General features: G+C 47.4%; 1 protein-coding gene across 2 annotated transcripts in view; it reads right to left on the bottom strand.

Moving 5' to 3' along the window:
* UPF1 (UPF1 RNA helicase and ATPase) overlaps positions 1-19,406 on the bottom strand; it is a 101,774-nt gene that overhangs the window by 4,795 nt on the left and 77,573 nt on the right. For both annotated transcript variants that reach the window (XM_077271693.1, XM_077271696.1), the window contains exons 22-23: positions 17,911-18,161; positions 14,792-14,914 (exon numbers count right to left, since the gene is read on the bottom strand). In XM_077271693.1, coding sequence (XP_077127808.1) covers positions 14,795-14,914; positions 17,911-18,161 — 371 coding nt within the window. In that variant the 3' untranslated portion in view covers positions 14,792-14,794. The remainder of the gene's footprint in view (positions 1-14,791; positions 14,915-17,910; positions 18,162-19,406) is intronic.

Raw genomic sequence — 19,406 nt, 5'->3', positions numbered from 1 at the left:
CAGGGCAGAGGGATGCGCAAGCAGCCTCGAAGGCATATTTGGCTAATCTCACAACCAGTGTCAGTGGAGTACTTAGGACATGAGCCGTTGGGAAGAGACAAAACTGTCTTGGCGGACAGTGGTGCGATGGGGGACCAACAGCCAGTGACTGACACATTCATGCTGAACTTGTCACTAAGTTAATATAGGATAGTCATCCGTTTCTTACCTGAGAAGCGTTTCTTGGGATGTTCCCAGTGTTTCACGAATATCCCTTCAAATGACTCATGATTGGAAAACGTCGGGAAGGGCGTTTCACTCTCTTAAAGGAGATGGAATGATCCTGAGGAGAACCCTCATCTTCCTTAACATTAAGGGTTTGGTTTACTACAGATATAAGGCAGTCAACCATATGCTGGATATTGATGTGCTCAGAATCTGAACTGAAATAAGAGTCGGACACCAGGACCACCTCCAGGGAGGAGGCATGGGACATCGAGTATAACCTGGAGGATGTGGACAGGCTGGAGTGTTGGATGCAGAGTTTGAATAATGTCTGCTTCTTAGATCTAACTCTTGATCTTCCTTTGTGAGAGTGGTAAAGGGGTGCCTGCGAATCGTCCTGAGGAGCGATCGGAGCACTGGTGGCAGCGGGCAGATGTTCGAGGACCTGGGCCATGCACTGAGAAACCCTGGTGAGGTCCGACAGACTGGGAGATAGCCACAGCCCACTCTGGGTGGCTGGGTGTTGACTCCTCATGGGGGGTTCCCGTGATGCCAGTAAGGTAGGAGGAGTGCAAGTTTGGCAGAAGGCCAAAGCATGACGTGTGGGCCACTTTCTTTTTCAAATGGCGCAGGCACAGTGAATGATAGTGGGGGACGGGAGAGAGACTCCCCAGGTCTGGGCATTTGTGAAGGCCTGGGGTATACTGCTGATGAGGGCGCCCAGCAAGAAAAAAAGTAGCCTGGACAGAGCCTACACGGTCCTGGAGGAACGGTGATCCAGAGGTCCCAGGACAGCGCTGTGCAGGGAGGCGCTGAGAGAAAAGGCTGGTCTGCAGGGGAACAGCTGCGGTTGGATGCTGACTGAAGCCAGGTGCTGTGGAAGGAAGCACCGTTCTGTGCCAGAGTCCGGCAGATGGGAGATCCTGTGCGATGCGGATCAGAGCGCTGCAGCCAGAGGAAAACATCGACGATACCGGCGTCCTGACAGACAGAGAGGGAGGAAGGAGCAGGGCAGGCAGGCCATGACTCATGGCTATGAACCTGCGTCGCCGATAGGAAGAGAGAAGTGGGAGTGCCAAAGCCTCGCAGATGATAGGACGGCTGGCCAGAGCGTGCCGTTAATGGATTTTTTAAAAACAATATAGTGAGTGAAAGGATGTCGCGCAAAGAAAGGCGGGAGGGCATAGGGAAGAAACACGTATATTACTTTCAGGTAATGTATTTTTTCGGAACCCATGAGACCACCAATGAGAGAGGGGATACGACCTTCAAGGACAGGAAACCTTCAAGATAAAAAGGGTGGTAACACTCTCCGCATCAGTTGGTTTACAAAGCACAAGAGGAACTCCCAGGTTGGCGTACATACCTGCATATAAACATATATCTCTATTTTTAACTAACTTTCACCAACACCAAAGGAGTGTATAAGAAAAAAAAAAAGCACCCACCAACCAGAAGGTTATGGTTTTAGTAAAGGGAGAGAATATAATAGTGCTGTCATGGATTCCGAAAACACATTACTGGTAAGTACCGTAATAAACGTGTTTTTCTGTCACTCATGACCGCACCAATGAGAGAATTACAGAGAATTAATCATATATTAGGGAGGGACCACAGCATGAGATCAGCAGAGCACAGTGACCAAACATGAGAACAGGAATGCAGTCTACATTACTTATAAAAGGTAGATGGAGACGACCACATGGCGACCTTACAGGTCTGGTCAATGAAGACATCCGCCTTCTCCGCCCAGGATACAGCCATTGCTCCTGTGTAGTGGACGCCCTCAGACATTCTGGAACAGCCCTACCTACACACAAGCTCATTTAATAGCCTCTCTGACCCATCTTGCTAAGGTCCCGTTTAACACCAAGGCCCCTGACTAGACCCCTGAAAAGATACAAAAAAAAATCTCGATCTTTCTTCCAAGGTTCTGTGATTGTTAAATACCGCAGTAAACACCTGCTGACATCTAAGGTATGTAGCTTAATCTTACTTAGGATTCCTAGGATTAGAGCAGGAAAATGCCAAAACAATCTCTTGCGACCTATGGAATTTTGACACTACCTTAGGGAGATAACCTGGGTCTAATTTCAAAACTATCCTATGATTCAGAACCAAAGTGAATGGAGGATCTGCTGATAAAGCTTGGATGTCACTTATTCTACGGGCCGATGGTAAGGCTACTAGCAGGGATGTTTCAAGCAAAACTATCTTGTCTGAGGCCGAAACCAAGTGTTCCTTCAAATGCTTGGTAGAGGTATGCTTGCAATTCTCTTCCCACTTTATATGAGATGCTGTTAAGATAAAGGGTGAGACTCCACAACCTGAACTGATCAAACCTGCCATTAAGGATCTTAGGGTACCGTCACACATTGAAATTTTCATCGCTGCGACGGCACGATCCGTGACGTCGCAGCGATCGTATGATCATCGTTCCAGCGTCGTAGACTGCGGTCACACGTTGCAATCACGGCGCTGGAGCGATGCCGAAGTCCCCGGGTAACCAGGGTAAACATCGGGTAACTAAGCGCAGGGCCGCGCTTAGTAACCCGATGTTTACCCTGGTTACCAGCGTAAACGTAAAAAAACAAACAGTACATGCTCACCCGTCGGTGTCCTTCAGGTCCCTTGCAGTCTGCTTCCTGCTCTGAGTGCAGCCGTACACTGAGAGCAGAGCGCAGCACCGCTGTGATCTGCTCTCACTTTCCGGCCGGCACTCAGAGCAGGAAGCAGACTGCAAGGGACCTGAAGGACACCGACGGGTGAGTATGTACGGTTTGTTTTTTTACGTTTACGCTTGTAACCAGGGTAAACATCGGGTTACTAAGCGCGGCCCTGCGCTTAGTTACCCGATGTTTACCCTGGTTACAAGCGATGACATCGCTGGATCGCTGTCACACACAACGATCCAGCGATGTCAGCGGGTGATCAAGCGACGAAAGAAAGTTCCATACGATCTGCTACGACGTACGATTCTCAGCAGGATCCCTGATCGCTGCTGCGTGTCAGACACTGCGATATCGTAACGATATCGCTAGAACGTCACGAATCGTAACGTCGTAGCGATGGAAATTTCAATGTGTGACGGTACCCTTAGAGTAGAACCTAATAGTTTATGTAAGCTACAATTACTCTGTTTGCATGACAATACATTTACATCGTTACTTTGTAACGATGTAACTTAGATGAAAGGAGCTTTGTTATATACTGCTTAGGCTTCTTTAGGTTTAAAAGGAATTGAATCTTTCATTGCAACACAGGTGGATATCTGTGACCATTCTACAACTGGAGGTTAGTTTCTAACAGTGATACTGCCTTCCTTAGAGGTGTGGTCAGACTGCTTATTAATTTTGACACTTCGAAGGACACCTTTTACCCCCTGGGAGACAACAACTATGACTCCCCGAGTTTATGAGAAGACAAGGAAAGACCTACACTCAGTTTCTAACTCTTAAATAATAATAATTAAAAAGTAGACAACCTAACTGTCAAGGTTGTCCCCAACTCTGCCAACCAAGTTCTGCAGCGCTCAACGGATCTGCCCATGATCCCGAAATAATCAAGGTAAGGCATCGCTAATGCTTCCTCCTTCGATTAGCACGTTGTCATAACTACTATAATCTCCCTAAAGCCTTAAGGGCACAATTGACAACATTACTCCTTTTTATGCTGAGAACTATCCTCCGGAAATTTGGTGTTTCATGTGCATTGGAACATGATTATGCACATTCTTTACCTCCTAGACTCATATACAGCAATCTGGAACCAGAGGTTTAATAGCCTCCATTCTAAACTACCCAAGTCAGGAATCTGTACAGCCCCTTCAGGTTGTAGCAAACCCAGGAAGAACTGGGTTGAATCATAGCCTAAAGGGTCTTACTTAAGGCACCTAGGGAGCCAGACTGCTGGAAAGCAAAGCAGAGCAGACTGCATGTGTCTTGGAGCTAAACAGCAAGACAGGCCAGAGACTCCACTTGGGAGGAGTCTGCACAGGGTCATATGCAAAGAACTGTGAGTATCATTGGTTGCCCTGGATAAATGCTGTTTCTCCTTCGCCTCATTGGAGGACACAGACCGTGGGTGTATGCTGCTGCCACTAGGAGGCTGACACTAAGTAATACAAAGAAAGTTAGCTCCTCCCCTGCAGTATACACCCCTCTGCTGGCTCTCAGCTAACCAGTTCTTGCTTAGTGTCCGTAGGAGGCACATGGACGGGTCTGCTATTCAGACCCAAATAATTCTTTTTACTTTTACCTTTTACAACGGACGAAGGGGGTGACGGATTCTTTCATGTTCCGATCTCCCCGAACCAACAACAGGCGAGCACGGGAGTTTTACCTCTCCGTATCCTCTCCTGCGACGTGGGAAGCCACTGCCTGAGCTGATTCTAGGGGCGACGGGCCCCTTCAAGGGCACCGATCTCCCCCCTTCCTTATCAGACGAGCACTGGAGTGGCACCTCCAGTATCCTCTTCTGCAGCCAGGCCTATTGCCGGACATTCAGCCCTGCCCACCAGGTTTTACCCTCGGCTGTTCAGAGGCACTCTACAGCGTGGCGTCCGAGCAGCCCCCACTGCACCACCACTATAAAAAGCGGATGGTACAAGGAGGCAGACGGTACCTCTCCACCTCCCTGCTAAAGGGACGATGGATTGAGGTTCTCTCTATCCCTGCACCGTCCAAAACAGCAGCGACAGCAGAGGTTCCCTTCTTAATGACCTGCTGAACAGAGCTGCATACTCCGCCTTGTGGCAGATTCCTAGGTAAGTGCTGGGATTTGAGCGGCTGGAGGGCTCTGCGCAACCGGTGGTTTTTCTCCCTTTTTCCCCTTCTTACTCTCTCGGCCGGCACCAAAAATTTAACCCCCGGCTTCAGGTAGGCCGCAACCCAGAGTCTCCGCCCATGCTAGGCCGCGCGCTTAGGCTCCGCCCCCCTGTTCAGGCGCTTCTCGCTCTGGACGAGAACGCGCCATATTCTCGGCGGCCATGTTCATCTCCCTGCCGCTTCCGGACACGAGCTGTGTATATCCGGAAGCGGCTGCTGCATCGGTCCCGGAGGTGTTTTTCAGCGCTGGAGAGTCTAATCCACCGCTGACGGGGGATTCAGGAACAGGGTAGGGAGACGCCGCTCCACCTCTCCCCCCGCTCTCCTTTCCCCACAACCCCCTCCGGCAGCAGAGGTGGATAATGGATTAAAAAAAAAAAAAATCATAAACGCACGACCATCATGAACGCTATTGTCCAGTATTCCCTGGTCCTAGAGCTAGTCTTAAAAGCTCCGGACCAGCAACCCCTAGTCTTATAGGTACTTCACCAGCATCCCTGGTCTTAAGGTTACACCACCAGCATCCCCTGGTCTTAAGGGTACATGACCAGCATTCACTGGTCTTAAAGGCACAGGTCCAGCTTTCCCTGGTCTTAAATGCACATCACCAGCATGGTCTGAAACGCTCATAACCAGCCGAAGTTGGTCAGAATATTTAGTTCAAATGAGCGCAGGAGCCTTCCGCCGCCGCCGATCCTAGTCTTTTTTCCCAGAATACCTAGTTCCTCTGAGTTCGCCACCGCCGCAATCCGCGGCTTCTCTGACCAAGTGATTTTACCCCTATTTGAACCCGCTGTGGTTCGGAGTGCTCGCAGGACCAATACAAATGGTTCCTCTCCTACACGGGGGCCGTCGGCTAGCAGGCCACAAATATTTTAAACGTACAGGCGTCTAGAAAACGGGAGCTTCGCTTCTTGATTTCCCTCACCAATGATTTGCTGGGAACTAAAATCCGCATCTGAATCGGAGATGACCTCTCAAATGCCTCAGCACAAGCTGAATTCACCTATTTTGGCCATCAACCAATCTCTGTCGATTCACAAGGACTATGTTTCTGCTCTAGATCGTTTCCTCCAAACGGAGATAAACTCCCTAATAGTGCATTTGCCCTTTTTTCCTGGACAGCGAGCGTCCGGATAAGCGATTCACTGGCAAGCGCCATAGTAGCGCAGTGAAAAACACTGGTGTTTATACAGCATGGGAGTCCAGGATTCCGGCCTTACCATGAGCAATCGCAATGGTCTTGCTCTAGAAACAGAAGCCTCTTCAAGCGACACCAGATGCCATGCCTGATTTGTTTTTTTTAACGGCGACGGGTCCTTCAAAGGACACCGATCTCCTCACACCATCATCAAATCAACACATGGAGCGTCGCCTCCTCGTATACACTGGGCGACGGGTCCTTCAAAGGACACCGATCTCCTCACACCATCATCAAATGAGCTCACGGAGTGTCGCCTCTACGTAGACTCTTGGCGATGGGTCCTTCAAAGGACACCGATCTCCTCACATCATCATCATCAAATTAGCACATACAGTGTCGTTTCCACGTGTTCTCTGGGCGACGGGTCCTTCAAAGGACACCGATCTCCTCACACCATCATCAAATGGGCACATGGAGTGTCACCTCCACGTATACTCTTCTACAGCTGGGCCTAATGCCAATCCGGTCCTCCCGGGGACTTGAACTCTGTGGATGTACAGATGCCCTCCTTTTGACGTCCGAGCAGTTCCCCTCTGCATCGCCACTATTTAACGGACAATGCGTGGTGGCGGACGATTCCTCTCCACCCCCCTGTTAAGGGGTTGGTGGATTGAGAGTTCTTCCTTTTATCTCTGCACGTTCAATGACGGCAGTAACTCAGGAGATGGCTTGTTTTCCTCTCTGTGGCGGATGCAGCCACGCACTTTGCTACCTGGCAGCTTAACTTCTGTGGTATACCTACCAGTATCCCTGCCCGATGGATCATCTTTTAAAAATACCATGGACTGTCAGACAATGACTCGTTTTGTCTTGCGGTCTCGAGTTCAGCGCTTTACCTTTCCTTAGCCCGCACTGGTTGCCAGACCAATGGTCTACTGGCCGGAGACCTTAGCTACCTTGCTTCACAATAACAGAAAAAATTTGGAGTAGTGTCCGCAACACATAGGAGTGTCCTATGTAAATGTGCTATTCACCCCACCACAGGGTGTTTAGTCTGTATTGCTTTTGTTACCAATGGTTCCAGTGTTGGTCTATATTTATTTGATTCAGATTAGTTCTCTCTTTCCGGAAACAGTACAGCTGGCCAATCAAATCCCGTGAGTGGGAGGCTTTGTGGTACACGCCTCTTTCAATGCGGCTAGTTGTGGGCGCTGTCTGCAGCGAATGCCATTTCATTCAGAAGGGCTTATGGATCAGAGAACAGAGGCATACTCTGCGTTCTTAAAAAAACAAACAAAAAAAAACCTCTGACATCATGCCCTTACAGAGTGGTCGCTGTGTGGGACTGGGTGTTCCCTACCTAGGAACAAAGGATCGCAAGTGTCCTATAGATCCAACCAACAGTTGAAGGATTGTCCAGGACAGTCTAGATCAAAGGGATCTTGGTTTCAAAAGAGGACCGAAAAGTAAGACCGATCCTGGACCTCTAACTTCTAACAAGCCTCAAAAAGGTCCTCCTTCTTGGATAGAGTTCCTCCACTCGGCCATCACTTCAATGGGAAAGGGTGGAGTTTTTTTTTTTGTTTGTTTGTTTTTTTTGTCTGGCATCCATCAACATTCGGGATGATTACCTTCACAAGTCACGACCTTACCTTTCGGCTTTGCTACTGCTCCCAGAGTGTTCGCCATTATGATGGTGGCGGTCATGTCCCTCTGGCACTCTGGGTGCGTGGCCGTCCTCCCCTATCTGGTCGTCTTCCAGCCATTCTTCCAGGATTACGCTGAGCCCGTCTATATATACCTTACGATACCCTTCCTCACTTGGGTTGGGGGATAGACTTAGACAGGTCTTACTCATTTCCAGCCCGGCATCTATCCTTATTAAGGATGATCCTGGACACCCCCAGAGGTTTGAATCCTCCCTTGAGACAAGCCCGTGATCCTTCAACAGGATGTCCCCCCGCACTTGGAATGTGGGGATGAGTGACCGTGTCGGAATGGCCATCCGGCAATTCTGGCAAATGCCAGAACAGCCTGTCTGGTCGTGGGCTCTCACTTCTGCTACGTCTTTAAAAGAAGCAGGTTCTCAAGACAGGGCTGGTTTTCAGCCCCGGTCCGTGCCTGCCCTCATTCCTTCTGATTTGCTGTGAGGATCCTTTGGTGGGATAATAGCAATGGAGGCAGTTCCCTTCGCTCGGCTTGTTTTTTTCTGCAGGTCAAACAGGTTTCCAGAGGGTAATCTCTGAGCATCTTTCTCGTCCGGGGGAGATCCCTTCTCCCGATTCTATGGTTGCTAGTGTCTACAGAGCGTCACCACCCTGCTCAAGGCCTCTGGTTATCTCAGGAATCCAGCCGATCCCTTTTTTTCTTGGGATCCCAACGGTACCTCTGCTCTTACAGCAGGCCCAATGCCCTCTGACAGGTCCTCCCCATCCAAAATTCAGTTGGATATTATCACGGCTGTGCAATACCTCTATTACCTAGCAGGTACCCGCGGTCAGGCACCTTCACCTACGTACCTCACGCTCTCTCATGGGCCGAGATCTATCACTCGGTGGTCTCGGCAGTACTCATCCCAGGAGTAGAATTCTGGGCGGCAGTTTTCTTCCTCAGCCGCCAGGGTCTCGCCTCAAGCGAGTGGGAACTTCATCCGGAAGTCTTCCAACATATCTGCCTTCACTGGAGCACTCCAGATGTAGATCGGATGGCGTCCAGACTGAACGCAAATGCACTCGAGTTCATGGTCCGGTCTTGAGACCCAAAATCCATCACAGTGCATACTCTTTCTTCTCGGATACCAGCTCCATTTCGCCTCTTCCACTAGCTCCGAGGGTCTTTAGGAAGCAGGAAGGCCCCAGTGGTCCTGGAAAATCTACACTGTCCAAGTCAATTTAGACGAGTCTTCGGAGCTGGCCGCTCTGTTCCTTCAGAAATTTTTTCCTTCATTACCATCTAGGCAAGGTTGTCCTCAAGCCATCCCCATCCCTTGTTACCAAGGTGGTATCGTACTTCCACTGTTACGAGGGTATCGTTCTTCCCTCTTCTTTCGGCTCCAGTCCACAAAACGGAATGGGTTCCCCATACCGTGAACAATGTGAGAGCCCTGAGTAGGTACGTGCTGAGGACAGCGTCCTTCGAGAGGATGGACACCTTCATTTGGGCTTCTTGACGCTTTTTTTCAGGAAGGCCTTAGCCGTTTTTTCTTCGGCCATGTAAGCCTGATGGATTCTTTACATCCAGAAGTCCTTCCGTGTTAGACTTCAGCCTTTTTTTCACTCCACTCGATCAATCGAGGTTTCTTGGGTTCCAGACACCAGGCGTCAACAAAGCACGTCTGTCAGCTTCACGGGTTCGTCCAGTCCGCATGCACCCTTGAAGCACTATACTTTCCGGTCTTCCGCAGACGTGAGTCTGGGCAGGCGGACTCTGCAGGCCGCAGTGGCGCACTTGTAAGTAGCGGTTACACAGGGCCTGATCTGATGTTGTTCCCACCCAGGGACTGCTTTGGGACGTCCCACGGTCTGTGTCCCCCAATGAGGCGAAGGAGAAATAGGGATTTTTGTGTACTCACCGTAAAATCCTTTTCTCCGAGCCATTCATTGGGGGACACAGCTCCCACCCTGTTATTAGCTTGCGGTTGTTTTATAACATATATAATTTGACGTGCTATACTCTCATATATGATTTGACATACTATACTCTCATATGTTATTGATCTCCTACTGCTTTTGCACCGAACTGGTAAGCTGAGAGCCAGCAGAGGGGTGTATACTGCAGGGGAGGAGATAACTTTCTTTGTATTACTTAGTGTCAGCCTCCTAGTGGCAGCAGCATACACCCACGGTCTGTGTCCCCCAATGAATGGCTCGGAGAAAAGGATTTTACGGTGAGTACACAAAAATCCCTATTTTGTTTGCCCAAGCTGGGGTTGACTCAGCTGTATATGAGTAGTCAGGGTCTGTCCTGCACAGTCAGTGCTGGAGAAGGATAGAAATTTTATGATTATGACCTCTGTGCAACTTGTAGAAGGAACATAAAAACTGCACTTGTTTGGACCAAGCCCCCATTGGCTGTACGAATGCTACCCCTGAATTTGGTAATCATGACTTGCACAGTGTACAGTTGGTGAACTTGGTTCTGTCAGACCCTAACCAGTTATGCAACTGGTACCTTACAATGAGGCACCATAAGGTATCATGAGGCAATTTAACTTTAAGCCTTTCCTAGCAACAAACAACAAGGAAATAGCCCCATTAACAAGGCTTGTTAGAGGTATGCCTGTGAACATTCACGAGGATCACTCATCACCAGCTGTTTACTGAACGGTAACAGATTCGGAGGATGGACCAAGTAATTTTTTATTTATTTTTTTATTTTTAAGACTGTTCCTCTCTGGAGCTGTGCACTCGCTACCCTCTCTGCTCCACTGGTTGGCCTGTTGCTTCTTCCCTGCTGCTGTACCTACATTGTACACGGGAAGGAGAGCTGGAGCCAAAGTGCTCTTACTGCGGTCAGACCCTATTTAAAATGGGGGACCCGATACAGCTCATTGATGCCTGCTACTGATCCTTGGCGCCCAACCAGTCTCCCATGCCGGTACTTGGCCAACCTCAAGCTGTGTAGCAGCTGCGATCCGTGTCAATGAGATCAGGGATTTGCATCCTTTTTCACCGGAGCGCATCATTAGCGTGCAATTTCCCGAATAGCGTCCTGGTTCTGGACATGCACAATGCCAGGACATCTAGTACCAGCCTGTGGGAAAGTGCTGGTGCCCCACTAAGGCTGTGTCAGGGAAGAGACCAACGTGGGACCTGCCGCGGCGCTTCCAGCACCTCCTGGGGCAGGCCGCAGCAGAGACGGTGCCCTGCCTGCCAGGAACCGTCTTGGCCCAGGACTGGAAAAAAAAACAAACAAACAAAAAAAAACCCCTTTCCTTCGGACACGGTGTAACTTCGGCCTTTATTTATTTATTTTTTAATTGTTGAGCAGCGTGCATCCTCAAGGACCATTTGCTGGATAGTGCGCCTGGACCTGCACAGAGCCGGGATGCACGGCTGTTGGGCACCGACCTGTGTGCAAACGCTGGTGCCCCGGTCACTCTCGCTAGGGGAGGACACCCATGTGGGACCTCCTGGAGTGAAGGAAGAGGGACAGTACCTGATAGGCGAGTCTTGATTCCTTCTTCACACTCTTGAGGACGGCATCAGGGGCCCCCCTTGAGAGTAAGGGGGGTTCCTGGTATTGATAAGGAGTCCGCCTTCCCGCACAGTCATGGTCCTTGACTGTGCAGCAGACTGTGTCGACTCCTGAAAAGGGGTCAGGTCACAAGCGGTAGGGACCACAGTCTTCCTCACAGCCCGCTCCGAGGAGGGGGCTAGGGTGGGGAATAAGGCAAGGGACCAGCCACCACAAAATCACCCTGGACTCAGTGAAGTGGCATGGAATAGGGTTCTGCCTGGCGAGATGAAAGTGTACAGTGTAGAGATGCCACATTGTTCTCTGTCACATGTAAGTGGGAAGGCAGAGTGGAAATTACACCCTGCTGCCCTTGAAGACAAAAAGGAAAAAGATTAGTGGAAAAAAAACAAAGAGCTCTGTAGGAAAAAAGACAGATCTCCAGATCCAGATCTGCCTCCTACAGACACTAAAGGTACCGTCACATTAAGCGACGCTGCAGCGATATCGACAACGATACCGATCGCTGCAGCGTCGCTGGAGAGCTGTCACACAGACAGCTCTCCAGCGACCAACGATGCCGAAGTCCCCGGGTAACCAGGGTAAACATCGGGTTACTAAGCGCAGGGCCACGCTTAGTAACCCGATGTTTACCCTGGTTACCATTGTAAATGTAAAAAAAAAAAACAGCACATACTCACCTTCTGATGTCCGTCAGGTCCCTGGCCGTCTGCTTCCCGCACTGACTGTGAGCGCCGGCCGGCCGTAAGGTAAAAGCAGAGCACAGCGGTGACGTCACCGCTGTGCTTTACGGCCGGCCGGCGCTCACAGTCAGTGCAGGAAGCAGACGGCCAGGGACCTGACGGACATCAGAAGGTGAGCATGTACTGTTTTTTTTTTTTTACATTTACAATGGTAACCAGGGTAAATATCAGGTTACTAAGCGCAGCCCTGCGCTTAGTAACCCGATATTTACCCTGGTTACCATTGTAAAACATTGCTGGTATCGTTGCTTTTGCTGTCAAACACGACGATACACGCCGATCTGACGACCAAATAAAGTTCTGGACTTTCAGCAACGACCAGCGATATTACAGCGGGATCCAGATCGCTGCTGCGTGTCAAACACAACGATATCGCTATCCAGGACGCTGCAACGTCACGGATCGCTATCGTTATCGCTGCAAAGTCGTGTAGTGTGAAGGTACCTTAAAGGGAACCTATCACCCCGTTTTTTAAAGATTAGATAAAAATAGTGTGAAATAGGGGCAGAGCTGGGCTTTACATTACTGCCTTTTTGGTGCCTTTACACCCCCGTTAGGCTGCCGAAAAACCTTTGTGAAGTGGCCGTTTTGTCCGGTCACTCAAGTTGGTCAGGTCGGATGGGCGTGGTCACAGCGCTGTTTCTCCCCCAGATCAGGCTCATCATTACGTTGGTGGCGTAGTGGTGTGCGCATGTCCAAGGTCCCGAATCCTGCACAGGGGTGTGAAAATAGCAGCGATGTCCGTTATTTCATTGGTGGTCGGTGGGCGCGGCCATCTTGCTTTGGCCGCGCGTGCGCAGAAGCGGCGCTCTGCTGGCCGCGGCTTCACGAAAATGGCCGCCGCGATAGCCATCTGCGCACGCGCGGATGCCCGCGCCCATCCGACCTGACCAACTTGAGTGACAGGACAAAACGGACACTTCACAAAGGTATTTCGGCAGCCTAACGGGGGTGTAAAGGCACCAAAAGGCAGTAATGTAAAGCCCAGCTCTGCCCCTATTTCACACTTTTTTTTATATAATCTTTAAAAAACAGGGTGATAGGTTCCCTTTAAGCTTAAACTGACGAGCTTTGTGTATGTCGGTGGAAGAGCCAACTTTTTTTACTTAGTGTTAGCAGCATACCTGTGTCCCCCAACGAAGAATAAAGAAATCCCCATTTTTCCCTCTTTTTTTTTTTTTTTTTTTTTTAAACAAAACTTCATCCGATGTGAGGGGAGAAAAAAAAAACAACAAATAGGAAGGTAGAGTCAGATGAGTAGTTATTTTTTACTTGAAGTATATTAGAAAAGTGCTTAGGATTTTTTTCTTTTCACATTAAATATTAAATTCAGTTATGTTTCAGACAACCTCAAAAAAATTATTGCCATCAGAAAATGTAGATCAATGTGAAAGGAGTTCTTGACTTAAAAACACAAAACTTTATTTTAACTTTTTGTTTGTCCAGCATGTTAAGTTATGGAACTTTGCAAATCAACTTAAAGATTTTCTCTTCATTTCTGTAAAAAAAAATTTTTTTTTGCATGTAAGTAGCTTCAAAACCCTTGCTTTTCCCCAGTCTTAATTGCCTGCCTTTAGCTGCAACTATCAGACTGTTTTCATTTCTGTACAAATACAGAAGATAAAGGGTCACCTCCCATGCAGAGACACGTGCTGAGCTGACCCTTTCACTGCCATCATCTGTACTTCAAATGCGTAGGTTCTCATATCAATGCAGCAGTAGGCAAGTACCGTATTTCTCAGACTATAAGACGCACATTTTTCTTCCAAAAATGTGGAGGAAATTGGGGGATGTGTCTTATAGTCTGGCTATACCGGCTATGGCTAGGGTGGGGAGGTGGAAGAGCGGCATCGGCAGAGCAGTGGGCCACAGAGGCAGGAGCCGGCTGCTGCGGCTAACTCCTGTGCCCGCTGCTAAATACTCACTGCTCTCCACGCACACAGTCCAGGCGTGCAGAGCAGCAAGTATTCCGGCAGCTGCCCTTCAGCTTGCAAGCAGCCCATGACGTCCCTACCATGTGCTGCTTACAAGAATAAAGCAGCTGTTGGCATTAGAACAAGATGCTATGAGGGAGCACCGGGAAGGTAGGTGTAATTATTATTATTTTTTTTTAATTTCTGATGGGGCCATGCATACTAGGATAGGGGTGGGGGCCAATCATATCAGGATAGGGATGAGAGGGCCATGCTTACCAGGATAGGGAAGAGGGGGCCATGCTTACCAGGAAAGGGATTAGAGGGCTATTGCTTACAAGAATAGGGATGAGGGGGGCCATGTGTATCAGGATGGGGATGAGGGGGCCATGCTTACAAGGATGGGGATGAGGGGAGCCATGTGTATCAGGATGGGGATGAGGGGGGCCATGTGTATCAGGATGGGGATGAGGGGACCATATTTACCCTGGGAATATTAAGTACAGAATTGACCACATTTTGGCTTCAAATTTTTTTCCTCTTCCATCTTTTAGTCCGAAAAAACAGTAATTAAACTGGGAAAAGGCATAAGTTTGGAAACTAATTGTAAGCACTTTTTGCAGGATTGAAGACAGTTGTTAAAGGATTTGCAAAGTTTCATAACTTTCCATGATGTAAAATATTATCTAAAGGGGAAAAAAAATGAAAGTTTAGTTCTCTATAAGCGCTTGAAAGATCTGCTCTTCGGTAGAAATCGTAACTTACACACTAGTACTGTGACAGTCCAGTCACACCTCCAAGTTGATAGGCGCGCTCCCCCTGGTAAGTAGAGTCTTGCGATAACGCCACATCAATCTGCGACTTAAATTCATCACCAAGGTAGCTATCCTGGAACGGTAAAGTATACCATATGTACTGACGAAATGTGGATTAGAAGAATTAAAAGGATCTACAATTCAGATTCCTTACTGAATTCATCTCTTAGAAGACCTCTGCTTTCTCTCTTCATTCATTTTTAGCAGCATGTGTTTAACCCCTTAACCACTGATAAACTTTTATGGGCGAACGTTAAGGGGCATTATTCCTCAGCGCTGCTATTTAACCCCTTAATGACCGCCGCCAATACGTCTTTTTACTGACCTGAGATATAAGAGAATAGCCTCCCCATACAGGTGACAATCCAGCAGCTGTCGGCTGTACACTATAGTTGGCAACTTGCACGATCAGTGTTGGCACGGACTATGGTTGTTTAACCCCTTAGATGCTGTGGTAAATAATGGCTACATCATATAAATGCTTAACGGAGTGTGGGGGTTTCCTCTTTAACCCCATGGGCACCATGAGATCTTGATTGTGTGGTCTTGATGGTTTCCATGACAATTTATGGCCAAATAATAGCTTTAGGGTAAGTTCACACAGGGCATTTTTGCTTTTTTTTCCGCAGCAAAACCTGATCTTCTTGGCAGGAAAGAATCTGGGGTAAAAACGTAGGTTTAGGTGCGGATTTACTGCGTTTTTGTTGCGTCTCTTTGTCCATGCTAATGTCCATTGACTATCTGGATTAAAGGGATACTCCTACAACGTTTGAAAATTGCAATTTCTTTTTTTAAATTGTCAAATTTGATAGTTTTAAAAAAATAAAACATTGACCTAAATTTACCATTATCATAAATTATAATGTGACACGAAAAAAAAATCTCAAAATCACTGGGATTTGTTGAAGCATTCTAGAGTTATTAACACAAAGTGACATTGCTCAGATTTAAAAAATTTGGCCCGGTCACTAAGGGGTTAAGGGCACTGAGGAATAAGTATATCACCTGCCACTCGGCTGAAATTCCCACTGGTGTCATCTGTAAATGACAGCCGACACCCTGCGGTATCTGCCCCAGCTAGTTTTGAAACCTATTGGGGATGATTAACCCCTTAAATACCGCTGTCAATTGTGAAAGCGATATTTGTTTACAATGGTGTAACAAGATCCCCCTTTGTATCTATCGCATCCCCGCGATGAGAATCGTGGATGGAGATGGTTACCAAAGTAACCTAAGGTCATGTGATGACCCCAGGTTATGTGGCCTTTGAGATCCAGCTATAAAGCTGGGTGTCATAGGCAGTGTCATTGAGACACGCACACAGTCTCATGCACTGCAGCACAAGTATTGCAATGTATGAGGCCAGAGATCAAAATAAAAATTATACATGTCCCACAGTGGAGGGGAAAAAAAAAAAAAAAATACAAATGATTTCGCCACACAAAACGCAGCGTTTGTGATAAAATAAATAAATTTAAAAAAAAATGTACAAAATTGTTATCGTACCGTCCCGAATGACATGCTCGATAAATTTCGCACGTTATTTAATCCGGAAGGCGACTGCCATAAAAAAAAAAAATAAAAAAAATGAAATACACGCCCAAAAAAAGTGAATAAAAATCCATCAGAAAGTAGTTTGTAAAATAAAAATTGTATGAATAATGACGTCAAACCTTCCTGCAAACAACATGCTCTAATATGACTCACTCAGCAAAAAAATTAACGTATATACTCGAGTATAAGCCGAGATTTTCAGCCCATTTTTTTTTAGGCTGAAAGTGCCCCTCTCGGCTCCTACTCGAGTCAATGTGCCATGGGGTCGGCGGGGGAGCTGCGGCTGTGTTCAGCGGTAACGTGGTGCCGCTCATTAAAGTAATGAATATGGACGCGACTCCATTCCCATAGGGGTGGTGTGCATATTCATTACTTTAATGAGCGGTACCATGTGAGCGCTGAACACAGGAACAAGCTGCCGGCGCCAGAAACCATCGCATCAAAGAAGCAGGGACCACGTCAGGAGGGGGCGAGTATGACTGGGGAGGGTGAGCATTGCAATATTCACCTGTCCCCGTTCCACCACCGGGCTCTGTCTTCCGCGTCCTCTGGCTGTGATGTTCAGGTCAGAGGGCACGATGACGTGTTTAGTGTGCGCCCTCTGCCTGAACAGTCACTGCAGAGACCTGGAAGACACAGCGGTGCGCGGTGGTGGAATGGGGACAGGTGAAAATCACAAGTGCCGTGGGCCTGAGCGACAAGAGGAGTGTATGTTTCTTTTTTTATAGCAGCAGCATATGGGGCATAATATTCTATGGAACATCTTATAGGGCCACCAACCTTTGTGCAGCATCATATGGGGCTATGGAGCATCTTATGGGGCAGTCAGCCTTTCTGCAGCATTATATGGGGCATAATATTCTATGGAGCATCTTATAGGGCCATCATTAACCTTTTATGCAGCATTGTATGGGGCACATTTTAACATGGAACATATTATGGGGTCCATCATCAACTTTATGGAGAATTATATGGGGCGTATTTTGTATGGAGCATCTTATGGGGCTCATCATGAACAGTATGGAGCATTATATGGGGCTCCTGATTCAATACGGATATTCAAAAACACAACCTACTGATGTCTCAATCAATTTTACTTTTATTGGTATCTATTTTTAGTTTTGAAATTTATCAGTAGCTGCTGCATTTCCCACCCTAGGCTTATACTAGAGTCAATACGTTTTCCCATTTTTTTGTGTCAAAATTAGGGGTCTCCGCTTATACTCAAGTATATACAGTATACATACACACAATATACATAACCAATATATATCCATATTTATATCTAAATAAAAAATATACTATATTTATAATATGCTGCATGCCTGCTAAATGCTGCAATTTACATCAGTTGCAGTATTTAGCGGGTTTAAGTGTCAGGAGCGATGCACAGCCTCCTGTGAGCGGGAGACCACCCTGACGTATATATACTGTATCAGTAATAAGTACTTCCCGATGATGGCATATATACTGCAAATGTCAGGACGGGGTTAAACTCTAGAACAACTTGTATACCTGTGATAATTCTGGTTGAGAAAGTCCTGGCTGGCTCATCTGTGATGGCTGACTCATAGATATGTAACCCTGGGTTAGAGGTCCTTGAGAAAATGGCTGAGACACAACATCTTGACTGGCTTGACTATTTGGCATATTTCCTTGACTCATGCCCTGAAGTCCAATGCCTCTCGGTTTCTGGCGTCCACCACGAGTTGCTTTTCCTTTAGGCATTCCACGACCTTGCGCAATACGGTCAATGTATGAATGTGCTGAAAGATGAGTAAAATAACACTTTAAATATCATAAGAATAAAACATTTCTTGACACAAAAAAAGGGACCAAAACACAAAAGTTAGCAGACAAAGCGTGTTGAAAAGGATTGCCAAAAATCTTACAATGTCAAATTGTAGAGATCTCCAGACATCAGGCACTTGCCTTACACTAAGGAGGTGCTCACAATGAAAAAAAAATCCTGCTCAGACTAACAATATAGAAAGTACAGGCTTGATCAGTACAATGTCTATGACGGAGAAGAGAACTTTGAATACCTTTTATTCTATTCTAGTTTTCAAGCAAATGTGCTCATATAGATATATGGAAAACCCATAATGTATTATAATAGCAAAGTTGGTGAGATTCTGCCAATTCACACATGGAAAAAAAACCTGGGTGAAATCCAGATGAAAACAAACATGTCAATTTAGGTTACTCCAGTCGCATATAAATTTCCTTCAGCTTAGGCCTCTTTCACACTTCAGTCTTTTGGCGTCAGTCTGAAACCGCCATTTTCCTCAAATAGCGGATCCGCCATTTTTTTGGGCGGATCCGCTATTTTCCCATAGACATGCATTAGCGACGGATTGTGGTGGATGGTCGTCCGTTCCATCCGCCATGTGACGGATCCGTCGAAATTTGGCGGATGTTGTCTAGACATTGACGGACATTATAACTTTTTTTGTCTGCGCCGAAATGGCGGTTCGCGACGAATCCGTCGCGTCCGCCATTCCATAGAATGGCCGCCTATGGGCGACGGATTCGTTGCGACCGTCATTTCGGTGGATCCGTTGCCCCAATCCGCTTTTTCACTTGCGCATGCTCCAAAAAGTAGATACTTGGGGGTTGTCTGGGAAAAGTAACTGATCCGTCAAAAAAACGGATCCGTTAGAACCATTTTCTCAACAATTGTGACGGATCCGTCACTATGTCGGAGCAGACTGACGCCAAACAACTGAAGTGTGAAAGAAGCTTTAAAGGGAATATCCGGGACTAAAAAACATGTGGTTGCTAACAGAGGCAACTACCCATCTGTTGCATCTGAAGCCTGTCATTGACTGCTCCTGACAGAAATTCGGCTGATCACTGTCAGAGCAGCAGTTTCTCTTCCAGTTGAGAGGGCTGGAATACTGGCGTCATGCTGATTGATTTACAGCCAGCTTCCTTCAATTAAGCAGCAGAGAGCCGGATGTCAATCAGCAACACACCTGTAGTCACGCCCTTTTAACATGAAAACCAGC

Source organism: Ranitomeya variabilis, chromosome 1 (genome assembly GCF_051348905.1).
Source record: "Ranitomeya variabilis isolate aRanVar5 chromosome 1, aRanVar5.hap1, whole genome shotgun sequence".
NCBI lineage: Eukaryota > Metazoa > Chordata > Amphibia > Anura > Dendrobatidae > Ranitomeya > Ranitomeya variabilis.
Note: the sequence above shows the minus strand (reverse complement) of the source record. Positions and strands in the feature narration are given on the sequence as shown.